This window comes from Orcinus orca, chromosome 1 (genome assembly GCF_937001465.1).
Source record: "Orcinus orca chromosome 1, mOrcOrc1.1, whole genome shotgun sequence".
In the NCBI taxonomy this organism is placed as follows: Eukaryota; Metazoa; Chordata; class Mammalia; order Artiodactyla; family Delphinidae; genus Orcinus; species Orcinus orca.
The window spans coordinates 129,178,374-129,197,988 of NC_064559.1; the positions used below are offsets into that span (position 1 = coordinate 129,178,374).

Here is a 19,615-nt window from a genome sequence, read left to right on the forward strand (position 1 = left end):
TCCTCGATCGGGCTCATCTAGCCTCATGACTTCATGTTTATTTTAGCCCTGACCTCTTGCAGTTTTCTAGACCCATAATTTATATTATCTTTAGTACATCTCTTAGATTTCCTGCTCTCAGAGAAGTTTATTGATTTGCTAATTCATCCAACAGGCACGTATGAACACCTACCGGTTGGCACTGCAGACAGTCGGGGCTTAGTCAGGGAGTTAGACAAAATAAAGGGCTGTGTCAGGATGCTTTTTATTGCTAATGACAGAAGTCCTGATTCAAACTGGCTTAAGCAAAAATGGAATATATTCCCTCACATACCTGGCAAGTCTAGGGGTAGATCTGGTTTCCTTCAGGCACAGCTGGATTCATGGATCTTAAATGCTATCTTTGGGACCTGGCTTGTCTTCATCTCTCAGCTCTGCTCTCTTCTGCTTTGTGATGGCTTCATTCTCAAGCCCTCCACATGGTGGCAAGATAGATGTTACCATTGCCAGGTCCACATTCTCCTAGGTGCCAGTACAACAGAAAAGGTACTGCTCTCTCAGTAGCCCCAACAAATGTCCCACTACGTCTTGCGGCTTCTCACTGGGTTATATGCTCTTCCCTGAACAGATGACTTTGGCCTGGGCAATTCGATGATCTAGCTGGTCAGACTGGAGTCATATGTCTTCTCCTTATAGTTGAGCGTGGAGTCAACTCTATTCAAACATTTAAGTTGAGAGCAAGGGATACGGTGGTTCCCCCGAGGAAAAGGCGATGGATCTGAGATAGTAAAAAAGTTTTAAGTTGTCAGTCACAGCCATTATGTTCATGATAAATGTGTACGATACAGCTACAAACAGGGCCAAGTCTGACAGAGCGAACGTTTGACTTCATATATGACAGGCAAAGGATTCCCTCCTCCCTTATCCTTCAATCCTTTTCCTTCCTTCCTTTCAGCAGAATTTAGTGAGTGCCTATTTTGTTCCAGGTTCAAAACATAGATTGTCCTAGAAATTGACCCTGCTTATAAGGAGCTTACAAAGTAGTGAGGTAGAGAGTTAGTAAGAGCAGTGCACCCACGTTTACTGAGAACTTATGTTTTAAGAAATAGAAATATGAAGAGTATTTCTGTGTTTTTTATAAAATTAAAAAGACAACTTCAACCATTATATTGTTTAAAGTCTTTACCCAGGCTATCTCAGTATATTCTAGTTTGTTTAGTGCTTGGAATAAGTCTCTTTGGTATGCTCCATGAAATAATAGAAACTCCATAATCCCCAATTTTTAAATTTTTGCCCAGGCTACTGTAAAACTCAGAGTTAAAAACCTGTGGTTAATTAAAAGAAGCTTTCCTTTGCCTAAGTTTTCCTTAAGATTTTTTTTTTATATACTTGGTTTAGGGTTTTGTGATTTTATTGTTTCTGGGACTTTTGTAGTAAGGTACCTCAAAATAGAGATACAACAGAGATAAACAAAATACCTTTAATTTCCACTTTTACCTTTTGCCTCTGATCTATGGCAGGTTATTAAAGCATCTCCCACCAGTGCCCAGTCGCTTCCCCTCTTGTATCCAGACATCTCTATTAATGTATTCACAGCTTGTGTATAGCAGGCCGATCAGACACTGAAGGGAACACATGTGGATATGTATATTTTTTTAAAAGGCAACAAACATGAAAATATTTTTGTGACATTCAAGATCCAACATGCAACCTTTATATTATCTTTTAGCTATAGGTTTTATTTTGTTCTGTACTATGGGAAAAAAAATTGAGAAAAGCAACACAGATAATCCAAGGATTAGGGAATACATGAACACAGTGGTTCTCTCCTGGAGAGTTGGCAATGCCTGGAGACATTCTTCATCTTCTTGGCTACTGGAGTATTGTGGGTAGAGGCCAGGGATACTGCTAAACATTCTACGATGCACAGGACTGGCCCCACAAGGAAAAAGAATCCGGTGCAAAATGTCAATAGTGCCGTTATTAGAGAAACCTTGCATTAATAGGATTTTTAGAATTCTAAATCCTGAAAGGATTCAGAACAATCTTGTAACTTAGGCTTCAGACAAAACTAGAAACAAATGAGACTCAAAGAATGATCAAATCCTGGAGCTAACAGGAAAGGTCATCTAGTCTGGACTAGGTGTGTGATCAGTCAGCTGGCCCAGTCTCTCTGTGCCTCAGATTCCTATTCTGCAAAAAGGGATATGAAAGCTTGCCTCAAATGATTGCTGTGAAGATTAACTAAAAGAATACATGTCAAATGTTCAGTACAGTACCTGACCACGATGTGTTGTTGATAAATAGTGGTAGTGAGAGCTGAGGTGGTAATTACGATTACCGTCGTCCAAGGTCACAGAGCTAGTACACAGCTTGTTTAACCCCGGACTCCCTGTCCCATTTTGTTATGCTCCATTGAGGGTCTATGAAGAAAGGTTATAGGGGCAACTCAGTGGGGATTAAAGAGCACTGGCCTGGAGAGCAGCTTAGTAGCTGGTACTTCAGGAGAAAGTCTGAACAAAATTTCTTCATAAAAGACAGGCAGGGGATTTAACTCGTAGGTGGGAGCTAAGGGAGACTAAAAAGGATTGGTTCCTACCTGAAACAGGCTACTGTCTCTGATTCCAAAGCTCTGTGAATGGTGTTCCAGGTGGTCCTGCCTCCAGGAAGGGCGGGGCTTAGTTCACATGACCTTTACCAAACCGTTATATCCCTCACCTTGTCTCACAGCCCCAACAGACATCTGTTGGGGAAGGTCCCTGCAATGCTGGGATGGTTAGACAATATTTCTGGGGACCCTTTCATCTCTAAGATTCTCTGATGTCTGATAAGTTTTGTGGGCCTTGTGCTGGAGCGATCATGTGACATTGTAGGTAATACCCAGTAGGAGTGTGTAGACAACCACGGATCTCCTGTTTTATGACTTGTGGAGTAAAAAATGCTTTATTAGATTGTACTAATTCAGTCAGCACGAGCATATGATTGAGATGTTGTGCAAAATGCTTTTTCTCCTCTGAAAATAATAGTAAATTATCTTACCAACAATTCTGTGTAATAGCTTTCCCCTCATTTTCTTAAAAAACTTATAAAAATTCTTTGCAGTTACTCTATGAGTTAAATTTTTATTTCTCTCATTAGGTTCACCAACTAAATTGTTTCTAATCAGTGGCTTTCTATAAAAATTAGCAGAAGTCAAAAGCATTAAAACTCTCGGGACCACAAATGTGGATTAAATTCTCTTGAGGGAAAATCTCATTCCTTTAGTAACCTTCTCTCGAATATCCCATGTGTTGGATTGAACTCCTACAGTGATTCTACCTCCAACAAAAATATTCTACATAATTAGTCATTTAAAGACATTTTCTCCTATATCTTAACATGTCAGTCCTCCAACTATGAATTAGATTACTTTAAAAAATCAACACGAACAAGTCAATATATGAGAAAACAGTGAATCAAAACTCATTTTATCTGTTTTCCATATGTTTGTGTGACATTCAAGATCCACAAAGCAGTCGGAGAAGAGCAACACGCACCCATCCCGTGGGTGCTGGCTGAGCACCGGGCACTGTGCGCACACGTCCTGTGGTGCAGGGCAGGCCACCCAGGTGCAGAGAAGTGGACTGATTTGTCCCAACTCACACAGTTGGTAAGCAGGAGAGCCGACAACACAGCCCCACCTGGCTTCTAACTGCACGAGTTTGCTACAGGCCAGATCTTAACAAGGAATCGCTCAAGACTTAGCATAATAAAAAAATCCTCCCTAATATTGGACTGTTTTTCATTTAAAATTAGAGCAGTATTCTGTGTTTTTATTTGACCTTCAACTTTTTTTTTTTCAAGGTGTTATGTAACGGACCAGGAACATGTGTTCCTATCTGTATATCTGCCCTTCTCCTTGGGATACTAGGAATAAAGAAAGTGATCATTGTCTACGTTGAAAGCATCTGCCGAGTGGAACATTTATCCCTGTCCGGAAAGATTCTGTTTCACCTCTCCGATTACTTCATTGTTCAGTGGCCGACTCTTAAGGAGAAATATCCCAAATCTGTCTACCTCGGGCGAATTGTTTGATGAATGACAACTTACTTCTTTAGAATTTTGCAGTCAACAATATTTACTATAAATGGGGAACAGAAAACTACATGTTTATGTAAAAGCCTTTGAGAATCCTGAGAATTATTGGTGGTCAAGAGTAGAGAAATGTATAAGTAACCCAGTGAGGAAACTGAGGTTGCTTTTATAAAACAAACATTAATAAACCATTAAGTGTTTATGCCTCTGTGCTCCAAATTTCTGTTCTATATAAAGGTGTTTACCACTACCTGCAAGTTATCTTCTGACTTGTTTTGCTAATACTTTACTAATATTTTCTAGAACTAAATATAGAATTTGTATGATTAGCCACATTTCCTGTTCTACAGCTTTTTTTTTGTTTGTTTTACAGTATTCTGCATTATAGAAAGAAAAAGAAAAATATTTCTTAGTTTTTGTTCAGACACAACAGGCTTTATTTCCTGTATGGAAACAGAGAGGTCCCTAGTGGATCCTTTCAGCATAAAGGAAGCAGTTATATTAAATTGGCTTCATGACAATTTGCACTCCACAGGCTTCCAGAACTGAGCGCATAAACCAGTATCTGTTTTTATTCTTTGGTTTTGCTTTGTGAGTAGCTGGCCTTACTCCAGGATATCTTTTAAAATCTTTTGTTTGTTAAAATAAATGAAAAGGTGACTACTGTCATACGAGTAAAAACATGGTTCTGTTTATCAGGGCCGAACTCTCAGAACATTTTTTTTAATGTTATGGTAAATTCACGATTTTGTGGCTATAGCTATCTCTGGCATTTTAAGATGTGTAGGCTCAGGAGAGTATATATTTACTTAACATTTACTTAAGTGCTTGTTGTATGCCAGGTGTTCTTCTAAGCACTTTTCAAATATTAACTCATTTAACTCTAGTAACAACTCAATGAGGTAGTGACTGTAATTTCCCCCATTTTACAGATGACTTTCCAAGCTCATAGGACTAGTAAGTGCCAAATCGAGAATTCGAGCCCAAGCTTAAGAGCAGAGCCAGGATCATGGACGTGGGGCCTCTGCGGCCACATAGGGACCCACAGTTAGGAGGGCCCGACACTTGGTTTAGTACTCCGCTGTCTCTCTCTTGAATTTCTTAGCATGTTTTGAACAAGAGGCTCACACTGTATTTTGCACTGGACCTTGCCGACTATTTAGCTGGCCCTGCTTGAGAATCTGTGCTCCTAAAGAGCTGTGTCAACTACAACAGAAGTACAACACCTAATGCAGGGCCTGGCCCAGCAGCTCTGCAATAAACAGGAATTCCATTCCCCTCCCTGCTATTTTAACAAGGCAACAGACAATGAGAAGACCTCTTGTGATGTTTAAGTTGTTCTTTTTTTCCTCTTAAATCTGTCTTATAAGTATGATATAAATCTAATAAAGAAATGGTAAGAAATTAACAAAGAAATTGACTTTTGGTGAAAAGGGGCTTGATCACCTAAGATGACATAAAATTAAAATGCTGAGCCTACCCTAGCCTTTCTTGTTCTTTTAGAAATTCTCTTTCTCTGAATAAAGTAAAGTAGGCTCATCTGTCAGGACATTTTCCCAGGTTTTTGGCTGGAGAAACGCATGGCAGAAGGCTCTCAGAATAGTGAAAGCACTTTGCCGGTGGCCAGTGGGGCAGCCAAGCGCTAGTTCACTGTGCTTTGACTTTAAATCTCAGATCTCAGGCACTGGCTCCGTGTCACCTGACATAAAGGTCTGAAATATCAGGTACCATATTTGTGTGGTTCCAGCAGGAGCGGAGATGAAGTAAGCCTCGACTTTTTTAGGGAGAAAGTGATTTTTTTTTTTTTTTTGAGACAGCAGCATGTACATTTTATGCATCTTTGAAAAGTTTTTCTCTGTCACTGTTCCTGAGTGGCACTAGGTGAATAGTTGATGAGTGGAGTGTATTCAGTGCAGTTAATGCCTGTCTGTGCTCCAGGGCAGCTGTCCCAGGGCCCCCGCAACTAAGCCTGCTGCATTGGCTCCTGTCGGGCCAGAGCTTACAATGCTTAGGCCATGGAGAATTGTAGAAAAGAAGCCATGATTTTTTCCAGAAACGTATGTCCCAGATGCTTTGCAGAGCCTTAACTTAGACAGTGGTTAGCCTGGAATGTCAGAGAAAGAATCTGTGTGTGTTATATCACTAAAAGTTCAGAAATATCTTCCTGGGTTCGGGCTGCTATGCACACGTTTCAGAGCCCAGCTGAGGCACATGTGATCATGCCTTCTTTCTCAGTTGCAGATTATTTGGTAAACAAATGCCTATTCCCCTGTGTCTTATTGTTATGGCTAATTCAAGTCCTCAGGGTCACACTAGCAAAGGGAGCTGGTTTGAGATTGCAGTAGGGGCTGTATCCCTGCTGTGCATTTCTGCGGCATGAAGAAAGCTAGTGCTCTAGTCTCAACTGAAACTGAAGAAATCAGTAGCTAACTTGTCCTTTCCAATTTCTCTTGAGGCACTCTGGAATGCAACTCTTACTGGAAGAGACTATTCATGAAAAATTTGTTGCATCAGTCTTTAAATGAGAGGCAGGGAAACCACACATCCTGCCCACACCTACTTCCCTGGAAGATTTTATCTACAGTTCAGCTGTCCTAATGGGTCTTAGCAGCTTGCCAGGTCAAAGCCTAAATGTTTCAGAAGGGACATCCAAAAGTCATCACAGGAAGCTTTCGCCTGGAATGAAGAGTGCTATGAAACCACGTCAACAAGAGGAATGTTGTACACTTTTTTTTTTTTTTTTTTGCGGTACGCAGGCCTCTCACTGCCGTGGCCTCTCCCGTTGCGGAGCACAGGCTCCGGACACGCAGGCTCAGCGGCCATGGCTCACGGGCCCAGCCGCTCCGCGGCATGTGGGATCTTCCCGGACCGGGGCACAAACCCATGTCCCCTGCATCGGCAGGCGGACTCTCAACCACTGCACCACCAGGGAAGCCCTACACTTTTAAACTGAATAGCAAGAGGTGCTTGCTAGAAGAGAGATGACCCAGGCTTCCCCGTATAAAAGCATCTGGAAACACACTGTTAATTGTCTTTACCAAGATAGGTTAACGTTGGGAAATGTACCACCTCTTACTGTGCAGCTCCCTGCATTGAATCTGTGCTTCATATCTCCTAAAAAGCCCCATCTCACCAAAAAGAGTTTGATAGCAATGTATGAAGCTTCTTTTATCCACGGTAATGCCATCGTGAATATTAAAGAAGGTCGTCCTCCATACAGCTCGGTGTTGGGGACCTTGTGTAGTTTCTTCACCATGATTTCAGCTTTGGCAGACGATGAGCAGACATCCAGATTTCGTCATCTGCCATGAGCTTGCTTCTGTAAGCCCCGGCACCCCAGGACCCTCAAATCAAGTGGTCTGTGTTCTTGTTCCCACTCACTTTAAACGTGGATTTGACATGCCTCCTCCTTTTCCCTTCAAAGTAGTCACCTGATGCCAGGCTCTGCCATCTTGCTCAAACAACAAACTTTGGAATAATTTTTGTTTTTTTACTCTTTCTTTAATCCACATATAATTGGTTGCCTTTTTTTTTTAATATCCCCAGAATTTTCCCGTATCTTTTCATCCCTCTTCTCTCCTTGTCATCTGATTTCACCCGTTGATTCTGCGTTTGAACTAGTTCATATCCAGCCTTCCTTTTTAGTCCCATGGTCACAACTAAGCTAACGCTTTCACATAAATTCCTTGCTTTGTTAGCACATTTTTTGAGGAACTGAGGCATAAAAAGATTAAGTAACTTATCTATGATTTTACAACTAGAACGTAGCAGAGCTGGCATTTGAACCAAGGTACTGTAGCTCCAGTCAGACTTATTTGAACAGCTATGTTAGGTTTAAAATTTTAAAAGTGCTAGAAAGGAAATCAGCAGGGTGCTGTGAAGGGAATACAGTGCTGACTGCTCTAGAGAGGGATATCAGGAAAGGCCTCTCTAAGAAAGAGACGTTTCAGCTGAGATTTGGGGCAGGGTGCCTGAAATATTTGTCCTCTTCCCACTTCCCCTCCCAACTTACGTCTCACCTCTCCAGTAAAATATCACTGTTCCCCCATAGCCTGGTTTCAGCAACTTCTTCTCTACACACTGTGTCCTAGCTGCCTACACCTAAGGTTAGCACAGATTATGTACCATCATATTGCAGTACCTTGTACTTACATAAACACCTGTGAAGGGAAGACACGGATGCTTTTGCTAATTAATTCTTTATGTTTGCCTTACTTCAGGGACTGTACCTCATGCAACTTTTGTGCCCTTGCTCCACTCTTGGTCACACCTACCACAGCTCAGGACAGAATGTAGCCATTAAGTATCTAAATTCTTATATTTTCAGACTTTGTCTAGGCCTACTTAGTTCCATTTCATCTGGACCAGTGGTTCTCAAGCTTTTTGGTCTCAAGACCTCATTAAAAATTATTGAAAGACCCCAATGAACTTTTGTTTATGGGGGCTATATTTGTCAATATTTACCACATTAGAAATTAAACCAGAAATTTTTTAAACATAGGAATAGACGGGGACACATTCTATTAACCATCAGAGCAATGACATCATCACACATCCTGTAGCATCTAGAAAACTATAAAATAATGAGAAGGAAAAAGACAGATAACACCTCAGTATGCCTTAATCACATGACAATAGTTTTGACCTCATGGAGCCCTGAAAAGACCTTGAGGCCCCCCAGGGGTCCCTGGGCCACATTTTGAGAAGTGCTGTTCTTTACGTATGACACACCAATGAGTTCATCTCCTCTAGCAGCCTTTAGTCGGTCTGTGCTCTGTGTACTAGTTTTCTATTGCTGTGTAACAAGGTGCGGCAAACTTAGTGACTTAAAGTAACAGTCATTATCTCACAGCTCCGTAGGTTAGAAACCCATTCAGGGCTTAACTAGTTCTCTACTCAGGGTCTCACAGGCTGTAATCAAGGTGACAGCCAGGACTGAGTTCTGATCTGGAACTCTAGATCTTCCAGACTTGTTCAGGGTGTTGTTGGCTGAATTCAGTTCCTTGCAGTTGTAGGGCTCGTGGTGACCTGTTTCTTAATGGCCAGCAGGAGAGTCTCTACTGCAGCTTGTCGCTTTTAAGGACTCACGTAACTGGGATCAGGCACGCCTACGGTAATCTCTCTCCCTTTTAATTAAATCGGTGTCAACTGACTAGGAACCATAATAACATCCTCAAAATTCCTTTTGCCATATTAATATAACATATTCAGGAGAGCAATAGCCCATGATGTTCATAGGTCCCATTTCTACTTCAGGATAGGGGATCATACGGGGTGTGGGCATCATGGTTAGAATACTGGAGGCCAGCTTCGAATTTGGCCAGCTACAATGTGCCTGGCGTTTTTTGTTTTGTTTTGAAAAAAAAATTTTTGTTAACTTTTACTTAGACCACCAGACTCCTTCATTAGTATCCAAGTTCTCTAACTTATTCTTAGTATGGGAAATTCATGTCTTCCAAACCTCGTCCCTTTTCTAGCAAGTTATTCTGTGCCTCACTTTGTTTCCTTGTCAAATAGGCATAATAATGGTACCTAGTTCTAGAGTTGTGAACACCAAACTAGATGATACGCGTACTGCCTTTAGCACAGAGCCTAACACATAGTAAGCCCTCAGTTACCTTACGTCTCCAGGCAACCAAGGTGGCTTCCTTGGTATGTAGTGGCCTAAAGGAAGGCTCTCCTTAGACTAAGCCCAGCAACCACTCCCACCCTCTAGGATGGCCTTTATCAAACAAAGCAGAAAATAACATATGATGCCAAGAATGTGGAGAAATTGAAACCCTTATACGTTGCTGGTGGGGATGTAGAATGGTTCAGCAGCTGTGGAAAACAGTTCGGCAGTTCCTCAAAGAATTAAAGTTACCATGTGACCCGGCAATTCCACTCCTAGGCGTATACCCCAGAGAACTGAAAACATGTTCACATATATCCTGTACCCAAACATTCATTCCAGCATTATTCATAATAGTCAAAAGGTGGGAACAACCTAGATGTCCACCAAACTAATGGATGGATTAACAAAAGTGATATATCTGTACGATGAAATATTATTCAGTCACAAAAAGGATGTGACTAATTCATGACATGCTACAGCATAGATGAATGGACCTTGAAAACATGCTAAGGGAAATAAGCCAATCATAAAACCCCACATATTGTATGATTCCATTTACATAAACTGTCCAGCATAGGCAAATCCATTGAGAGAAAGTAGATTCATTGCTGCCAGGTGCTGTGGGAAAGGGCAGTGAGGGTGACTTTAAATGGATGTGGGGTTTTCTTTTAAGTGAGATGTTCTAGAATTCGATAATGATGATGGTTGTACAACTATGAATCTACTAAAACCCACTGAGTTGTACACTATAAAAAGGTGTACCGTATGGCATGTGAATTATTTCTCAATAAAAAACACTATCATCAGTAGTCAGGGAATCTGTCCTTAGATATTTGTGGCTGTGTATACAGATGAAGAAAGACAAACCAAAAACTAAGCACAGCAGCCAGGAAGCTGCTACAGGGAGTGTTTTTGTTTATTGTGATTCCATCTCTGCCCATGACCAGAGACTGAACAAAGACAGAAGGTCTGGGGACAAAGCGTGGCCACTGGGGAAGAGCTGAGTAAGAACTGGGTGAAAAGAGCCAGTGGGGGGCCTGGAGGGAGAAGATGGCCTTGGCACGCAGTAACTCCCTCTCCCACCTCCTCCCTAAAGGGCCTCAACCCAGACCACGGAGGTGAATTGTATTTTCCAAAGTTGGCCAGCCACATGCTCTGCAGTATGACCCGGCTGCTTCCTCACGCAGAAGTGGAGTTTGGTTGCTCTCCCTTGGAATTTAAACCGGCCACCAGACTGCAGCGAGAGTGGGAAGTGACATTCTAACTCAGACATTCCCCCGGGGGATGCCGTCACAGAAGGCAGCCACCAGGCTGTGAGAAGCGCAAGCCCCACGGAGGGGCCAGGTGTAGGTGTTCAGGGTCATGGTCACAGCTAAGCACAGGCTTTGAGTCATCTCAATCCAGGTGCTAGACGTGTGAGGGGAGAAGCCTCCAGATGATTCCAGCCCCGCCATTTGAGTCACTCCCAGCCTTTCTAGTCCTCCCAGCTGAGGCTCAAACACCATGGAGCAGAGAAAAGCCCTCCCTTCTGTGCCCAGTGAATTTCTGACCCGCAGCGTCCATGAGCAGAATTAAATGGTTGCTGTTTTCTGCCACTAAGTTTTCGGGGAGTTCATTTCAAAGCAATAGGTAATTAGAACAATAACCTTTCAGAAGGAGCCAGTCCCTCTAAAGTTTGGTTACTTTGGCTTAATATTAGGAGAGGAGACGATTTCTCCCTCCAAGGCAAAAGGAAGAAAATGTATTTCTACACCATGGATAGGAAAAGGCTTTTTTTTTTTCTTTTTTTTTTTCTCCTTGCTCCTTGGCCTGCATGTAGCAGTGAAATAGAAACCAATGGATTCTTTTAAATCTTTTAACCATATGCAGATGAATAAGCAAATGCTTGGACTTGATTCCTAATCTCTTTTCCTTCCCTGTATAACTGATTTTTTTTCCACTCTAATAAACTTTAGCATTTAAACAGAAGTCATGTGTCACATGTATGATGATTAGCGGCAAGAATGTAGAAAAGGAGATAGCTGCGGAGCACGAAGCCTTAATTAATAGCCAAGCCATTCAGCTGAAAATAAGAACAGTGTTTCTGGCAGGGAAATGTGAACTTGGCATCCTTTTTCTTCCCTCAGTCTTTTTAGGAAAATTATTTAAAATTCAATGATTATAAAGAGAACTTTTCAAAGTTTTCAGTTGAGCTCCAGTGATTGAAGTACAGTCATCTTTCAATGACATTGAGTAGGGCCACCCTCCCCATCCCTGGGTCCTCCTGTGAACTGCCAAACCCCAGAATTTGCAAACTGAGACTAGTGCAGAAATCAAACAGAAGAAAAGGCGACAGCAGCAGGAGGGATGGAATCTGGAATGACAGTCTTCTCCTCTTTTGAAAAAAGGGGAAAGAAGTTTCATTCTTCAAAGAAAAGAGAAAGAAAACAAGACTTTTATGGAAATACCATATACAGAGTTGGCAGAAGTTCAGCTAGGAATAAAAAGTATCCAGAATGTTGCCTTGTTGAGTTTCAGCCTGGCGGCCAAATGATAGAGGCTCCATTTTCAAGCTGATTTGCTCTGAACTGTCTGGACCTATGACCATGCAAGGCCTCTAGAAGGGCCTAAGCTTTGGTCCGTTGATTCCCCAGCTGAACAAACTAAAGTCTAAAGCAGCCAGATGGAGAAAGAGCTTAAAATTCATCAAAATCTTATAGAAAACAAAGTGTTTATGGATGAAATGATAAAAGGCCTGAGATTTGATTCAAACTTCATTGCCAGGGTGGGGAAGGAAGGCAGGTTTACAGATGAAACAGGATTAGCCATAGGTGATCTCCCTGGAATTGGGGCGGGGGAGACAGTGGGTACACTGGGCATCATTATACCCAAACTTCATCATATTATATTATTCCCTTTACTTTTGTATGTATTTGAGCGTTTCCATAATTAAAAGTTTCAAAAATATAAATCATGTTAGCAATCTTCAACTGCTAAAAAGTCAAAGAATGTATTGATTACAGGTAAAATGAAACAAACTAGGTTTTAAAATGAGAACAAGGAAGGAAATTTACAAATTACTTTTGTTCATATTTAACTCATGAGAAGAAATTCAGTCAGTCTGCAAATCCGATTTCTGAACCAGAATACGTTTTTCTGACTTAGAATATTCAGTCCTGGAGCTTTCACTACGCTGCTCTCGAGTACAGAATGTCACCTTCTTCTTTATCCATGTAAGGGCTGTGCTTCTCATTGTTCAGTAAATATTTGAGGTGTTCCCACCTCAACTTGATGAGACCTTCACAGGAGGTTCCCGGCACTGACTCCCACTGAAGGTGTCCCCCTTCTCCAAGGACACACTCCTTGCTCCTATCCAGAAGACGGCAAGAGCACAAGTCACCTCTGTGGACTGGGAATATTAAAGTCAGTGCTGACCCTAAACTCGTCGTGCTGCTGAGGAGACTGCATTATGGAGCAGAGGAAAGGCAGCTGCATGGTAAGAGCCCTGGGTCAGGTTGTGGCTTTGCCACTGTGCATGTGTTTATTTTTATTTATTTATTTATTTATTTAAAATGAATATGTTGAAGTCCTAACTCTTAATTAATTAATTTATTTTTGCTGTGTTGCCTCTTCGTTTCTGTGCGAGGGCTCTCTCTAGTTGCGGCGAGCGGGGGCCACTCTTCATCGCGGTGCGCGGGCCTCTCACTATCGCGGCCTCTCTTGTTGCGGAGCACTGGCTCCAGACGCGCAGGCTCAGTAATTGTGGCTCACGGGCCTAGTTGCTCCGCGGCATGTGGGATCCTCCCAGACCAGGGCTCGAACCCGTGTCCCCTGCATTAGCAGGCAGACTCTCAACCACTGAGCCACCAGGGAAGCCCTATGCATGTGTTTAATCACAGTTAATTGTAATATATCTGTGTTTCCTCACCACGTACGTAACATGAAGGATTTGGACGAGATCATCTTTGAGATCCCTTCCAACAGCACTGCCACCACAGCAATAGTAACAGTAGCTTGCATGATTTATCACATGCTAACAACAATGCCAGGTACTGCACAGTGCGTGCAGTGACTTATTTAATCCTCAGACCCAGGCAATGGAGTTCCCACACTTTATAGAGACCCCTCCACTTGCCACTCCTTCCTTATGGGGCCAGAAGGGTGCGACCACCCGAGCCCACACTCCCTTTCTGGACCAAGCTCTGGCTGCCAAGGACCCCAGAATCCCCTGCCTCAGTGGCCCAGGCCTGCTTCTAGGACTTGCGGGGTCCTCTTCCTCAGGTGTGCCCTCCCAGGTTGGTTTACGGTGGGGAAGAGTAAGGAAGGCTTTTAGGCCCTGCAGGCTGGGGGCAGGATACAAGGCACAAAACTCAGTGGAACGAGGTAGAAAGAAAAGGACAATGCGGGGGGGAGTTATTTAAGCTCTTGGCTGGGGTCCTGTAAATGTTAGGGGTGGGAATAATGAGATTAGTATTATTATTACCATCGATTTTTACAGAGGATGAAACTGAGACGCAAAAAGCTTGAGTGATTGCCTGAGGTCGCACAGCTGGTTAGTGGTGGAGCCAGGGCTCAGAGTGTTGTCCTTGTGATTCCAGGCTCTCTTGCCTTTCATGCTGCCACCCAGCGAAATCTGCAGACCCCGCAGATCCCCGAGGGCCTCATGAGATGCTGGGAAGGTCCTGAAAAGCTATCTTCCACCAGTTAAGCTGCTTTTCTTCCCCCAACTACATTATTGGTGCCAACTGAGAATGTGGCAGACAGTAGTGGTGGCCAAGCCTCATCCAGAAAAAATTACCATGGGAGGTTGATTCAACAGAAAAATATTTGATGTAAGAGTATGACAGTTAATCCTAGGATTTCACTTTTTGTTCTGAACTTCTGACCCACAGCTGCTAGACCAACCACGGAATATCAGGAAGGTAACTTAACTAGATTTTAACCCTGTTAAACAAGTGTTTGGCCAATCAAATAAGTAGGCCTTTGTTGATTTCCTTTAAACTCTAAAGCCAGGAAATGACTTCTAATATGTTAAGACCCCCACCTTCCCTCCAAGGACATCCTGAGGCACAGAAATAAAATCTAACTAAACATGCTTTCAATGACTATTCATCATGAAACATCCAGCCAATTATAGGTAACTTGAAAAAGCAAATTTCTGAACAAAGCTATAAAAATATTCTTGCAGTATTTTTAGAAGGCATAATTTGATGTATTTAGTACCAAGTACTCAATTTAGCTATGTGTTAGATATTAAGCACAGATATCTAAAGTTAGTGTTAATAATAGTAACTAATGGTATTGAGTGCTTGTTATGTGCCAGGCACAGTCCTTCCTCTTTTGCATGAATTCACTCACTCGATCCTCACACAGCCACATGTAGTAGTTAATATTATTAGTTCTTCACAGATGAGTAAACCGAGATACAGAAAGAATGGTAAGCTTAGAACCGAGATTATACACAAAGGGGTTTATCAAAGTAGTATTTATAATAGAATAAAATTGGAAACAATCTAAATTGGAAAACATTTAGTAAATTATGATATGTCCATAGTGAACAGACTTGTGGTTGCCAAGGGGATGGGGGGAGAGAGAAGGATGTACTGGGAGGTTTTTTTTGTTTTTTTTTTAACATCTTTATTGGGGTATAATTGCTTTACAATGGTGTGTTAGTTTCTGCTTTATAACAAAGTGAATCAGTTATATATATATACATATGTTCCCATATCTCTTCCCTCTTGTGTCTCCCTCCCTCCCACCCTCCCTATCCCACCCCTCCAGGCGGTCACAAAGCACCCAGCTGATATCCCTATGCCATGCGGCTGCTTCCCACTAGCTATCTACCTTACGTTTGTTAGTGTATATATGTCCATGCCTCTCTCTCGCCCTGTCACAGCTCACCCTTCCCCCTCCCCATATCCTCAAGTCCGTTCTCCAGTAGGTCTGTGTCTTTATTCCTGTCTTACCCCTAGGTTCTTCATGACATTTTTTTTTTCTTAAATTCCATATATATGTGTTAGCATACGGTATTTTGGACTGGGAGTTTGAGGTTGGTAGATGCAAACTATTACCTTTAGAATGGATAAACAATAAGGTCCTACTGTATAGCACAGGGAACTATATTGAATATGCTGTGATAAACCATAATGGAAAAGAATATTTAAAAAGAAAGTATACGTGTGTATAACTGAGTCATTTTGCTGTGCAGCAGAGATTGGCACAGCATTGTAAATCAGCTATACTTTGTTAAAAAAATAAATTAAAAAATGTTGTGATATGTCCAGATAATGGACTATTTGTGCAGTCATTAAAAATCATATTCTTGGGCTTCCCTGGTGGCACAGTGGTTGAGAGTCCGCCTGCCGATGCAGGGGACACGGGTTCGTGCCCCGGTCCGGAAAGATCCCACATGCCGTGGAGCGGCTGGGCCCGTGAGCCATGGCCGCTGAGCCTGCGCGTCCAGAGCCTGTGTTCCGCAATGGGAGAGGCCACAACAGTGAGAGGCCTGCGTACCGCCAAAAAAAAAAAAAAAAAAAAAGTCATATTCTTGAAGAATATTTAATGGTGTAAAAAATGCTTAAAATGCTATATTAAGTAAATTTTTAAAAATGATGCAAATAAGTGTATATTGCGAGCACAGTTTGAAAATCTATGTAACTATATGCAAAGTTTAAAAAGGGATAAAAACATATAAAAGGTTTAAAATGACTCTCTCTGAGTTAAGAAATTATGTATGAAGTTTGCTCTATAATTTTTAAAAATCTATATTGATTATGTATTACATAATGAAAGAAAATAAGATTTTAAAAAATAACAATTCCTGTGAACCATTAGTTTAGGGAGTAGAAAAAAAGGAAACATAATGTCTTCTAAGAAATATTATACAGCAGTATAACAAATAATAATAGAAATAACTACTTAATAAACATGTGTCTAGGGAATTCCCTAGTGGTCCAGTGGTTAGGACTCTGCACTTTCACTGCCAAGGGCCCGGGTCCAGTCCCTGTTAGGGGAGCTAAGGTCACACAAGACTTGCAGCTCGGCCCTCCCCACCCAGAAGAAAAAACACAGTAAACATGTGTCTAATACCGTCTTACATGCAGCTTTCACAGCATCTCACTTGATCCCTGCAAAGACACTGAGAGGAAAGTAGTCTTGGCTTCCATTTTTCAAATGATGAAAACGAAGCTCAGAGAGGTTATGACTTTTCCAAGGCTCCACAGATGGTACATGATCAAGCCAGGTCTGAAATCTTTGGACACTCAGTCACAGTGCAGCATCTGTGAACAGAGGCCCGGTTTGTGGGCAGAGCCAGAAATAGGTTGTACTGACCATGTTCTAACTTCTTCACAGTGAGGTTGAATAAGTATGGCAGCAGATGAAGAGAGCCTCACACCAGTTCATGGGAAGGCCCATGAGGTAGGAATCGGGAGATCTAAGTGCTGGTCTTGCCATTGATTAGGTCTGTGGGCAAATCCTTTGACCTCTCTGGACCCCTATTCATCTAGATCAGCGGTCCCCAACCTTTTAGGCACCAGGGACCAGTTTCCTGGAAAATAATTTTTCCACGGACCAGGGTGGGTGGGTGGGGATGGTTTGGGGATGATTCAAGCGCATTACATTTAATGTGCACTTTATTTCTATTATTATTACATTGTAGTATATAATGAAATAATTATACAGCTTACCATAATGCAGAGTGGGAGCCCTGAGCTTGTTTTCCTGCAACTAGATGGTCCCATGTGGGGGTGATGGGAGACAGTGACACCCGAAGTGTGTTGCTTCTGTCCATTCTACTCTGTAATCTTGTTTTGGTTGCTGTCACTGCAGAAAACCCTGCTTCACAAAGATAGGATGTTGGAAATGGAAGCAGGCTTTTCAGTGTTTTCGTGGCAGTCTCAGGATATCCCGCCTTGAACATATGGAGATTTGAAGTTGTCTCAAACATACTTTTAAGGCCACCGTCATTTGCGATCTCAAGCAGTGGATCCTCTTCTAGCACGGACAAAGTCGATTCACCTGACTTATTCACAAATGGATTGCAGGTCCATTCCTTCCCAGTTCAGGGGCCTTTTGCGGTTGGGAAGTAATGCTCAAAGTCTTTTGAAAGCTGAGATGGGTGATCATGCCCCAGCTGGGAGAAAGAAGGCCCTGGCTCAGTCTCTTTCAAAATCTCTGCTAATGTTTGAAACATGTCAAAAATCCCAGTGTTCACTCATCGCCCCCATAATTCCAGTTTGGCTTTGAATGCAGCCACTTTATCCCCAGACTTGAACACAGTTGTCGTTCTCCTTTGAAGTGACAGATTGAGTTCGTTGAGCAGGCTGAATATGTCACACAAGCAAGCAATTTTGTGACCCATTGTGTGTCACTGAAATGTGCTGTCAGTGGTGACTTTTTCTAAAAGAAATCTCTGGAGCGGCTCTCAAAACTCAAAAACTCTGGCCAGTGATCTACGTTTAGAAAGCCGTCTCACTTCTGTGTATAAGAGAAGATGTGTGTGCTCTGCGTCCATCTCCTCACAGAGCTGCATGAACAGACATGAATTAAGGGCATGTGCTTTAATGTGGTTGATAATTTTAATCAGATCCTGTAAAACGTTGTTAAGTTCAGGTGACATTTTTCGGCTAACCAGCACTTCCCCATGGATGACACAGTGCGTAGACTCACATTCAGAAGCGACCTCTTCGACCCGAGTAGTGAAACCAGGAAGCCGTCCAGTCGTGGCAGCCGCTCTGTCCTGTGCATATACCGACACAAAATGACCAGTTCAGTTTTCCTGATATGTAATCAATCATTCAAAGACTTGAATAGTTCTGCAGCTGTGGTGTTGGTTGGCAACAAAAATGCACATAACATATCCTCATGTGCATCTTCCTGAAAAATATGTCGAACAAAAACAAACATTGTTGCCTGTTGTTAACATCAGTAGACTTCCTCTCTAACAGTTGTGCCTCAGTATCCTGTGCCATTTCATCAGTTCATCTAATTATGGTGCTGGCCGAAAGAGGAACACATTCCATCTTTAGAACTGCAGCCTCTCCTAAAAGTTCACGACAGATGTCCTTAGCAGCAGGCAGGATCCACTCTTCACCAATAGTAAAGGGCTTCTTAGCTTTAGCAACGCGGTTAGCCACTAAGAATGATGTTCTCAGTGCAGACACGTTTGATGAAGTGGTGGCCTTCAATAATTGCTTATCTTCTTCGTGTTCACTTTTTTTTCTTTTGAAAAACTCCAAAGGCTTGTCTTTTAATGCAGGGTGCTTGGTCTCAGTGTGGCAAAGCAGTTTTGAAGATTTCATGGCTTCGTTGGATAGCCAATCATCACATATTATACAAAGCGGGCTTGGAGAATGTGAATCACCTGTGAATGAACCCGTAATTTAAGTAGGACTCTTGTTTTTTTCTTTTAAATGCAACTTTCTTTCTGTTGGCAGTCTTAGAGTCTTCTGCTCTCATCATTGGGTCTTTCCCCCTTTTCAAAGAAGCTCTCCAGCAACATTTGTTTTTTACTCATTTTGGCTAGGGTTAGCCTGTTGTCTTACCAAAACTGTGACTGAGACAAGTGCACAGTGCAGGAAAGAGGCGCAGACGGAAGTGGTAAATAAAACAATGGGCGGGCCATGTGTGGACTAAAATAAGTGTCGGATTCTGACTTAAAGCCTGCCACCAGATGCAGCTGTACAACTCACTTGCCACTATAAAGTCGGCCACCAGATGCACTTAATTGTCACTTGCCACTCACTGATAGGGTTTTGATATGAGTCTGCAAGCAATTGATTTATTATGGTCTCTGTGCAGTCAATCCTCTCTGCTAATGATAATCTGTATTTGCAGCCACTCCCCAGTGCTAGCATCACCGCCTCAGCTCCCCCTCAGATCCTCAGGCATTAGATCCTCATAGGGAGCACACAACCTAGATCCCTCGCGTGCCCATTCTTCCTCCAGTAGTGGTCCGTAGCCCAGGGG

General features: G+C 42.3%; 1 protein-coding gene across 5 annotated transcripts in view; it reads left to right on the top strand.

Moving 5' to 3' along the window:
• ALG14 (ALG14 UDP-N-acetylglucosaminyltransferase subunit) overlaps window positions 1–19,615 on the top strand; it is a 244,741-nt gene that overhangs the window by 100,182 nt on the left and 124,944 nt on the right. For 2 of the 5 annotated variants that reach the window (XM_033433255.2, XM_033433248.2), the window contains exons 4-5: window positions 3,482–3,628; window positions 3,823–4,253. The exons of 1 other annotated variant lie outside the window; for it this stretch is intronic. In XM_033433255.2, the coding sequence (XP_033289146.1) occupies window positions 3,482–3,628; window positions 3,823–4,053 (378 nt within the window). In that variant the 3' untranslated portion in view covers window positions 4,054–4,253. Of the gene's footprint in view, window positions 1–3,481; window positions 3,629–3,822; window positions 4,254–19,615 lie in introns of those variants that run through there. 2 more of the 5 variants (XM_049714787.1, XM_004263052.3) reach the window with 1 other exon arrangement.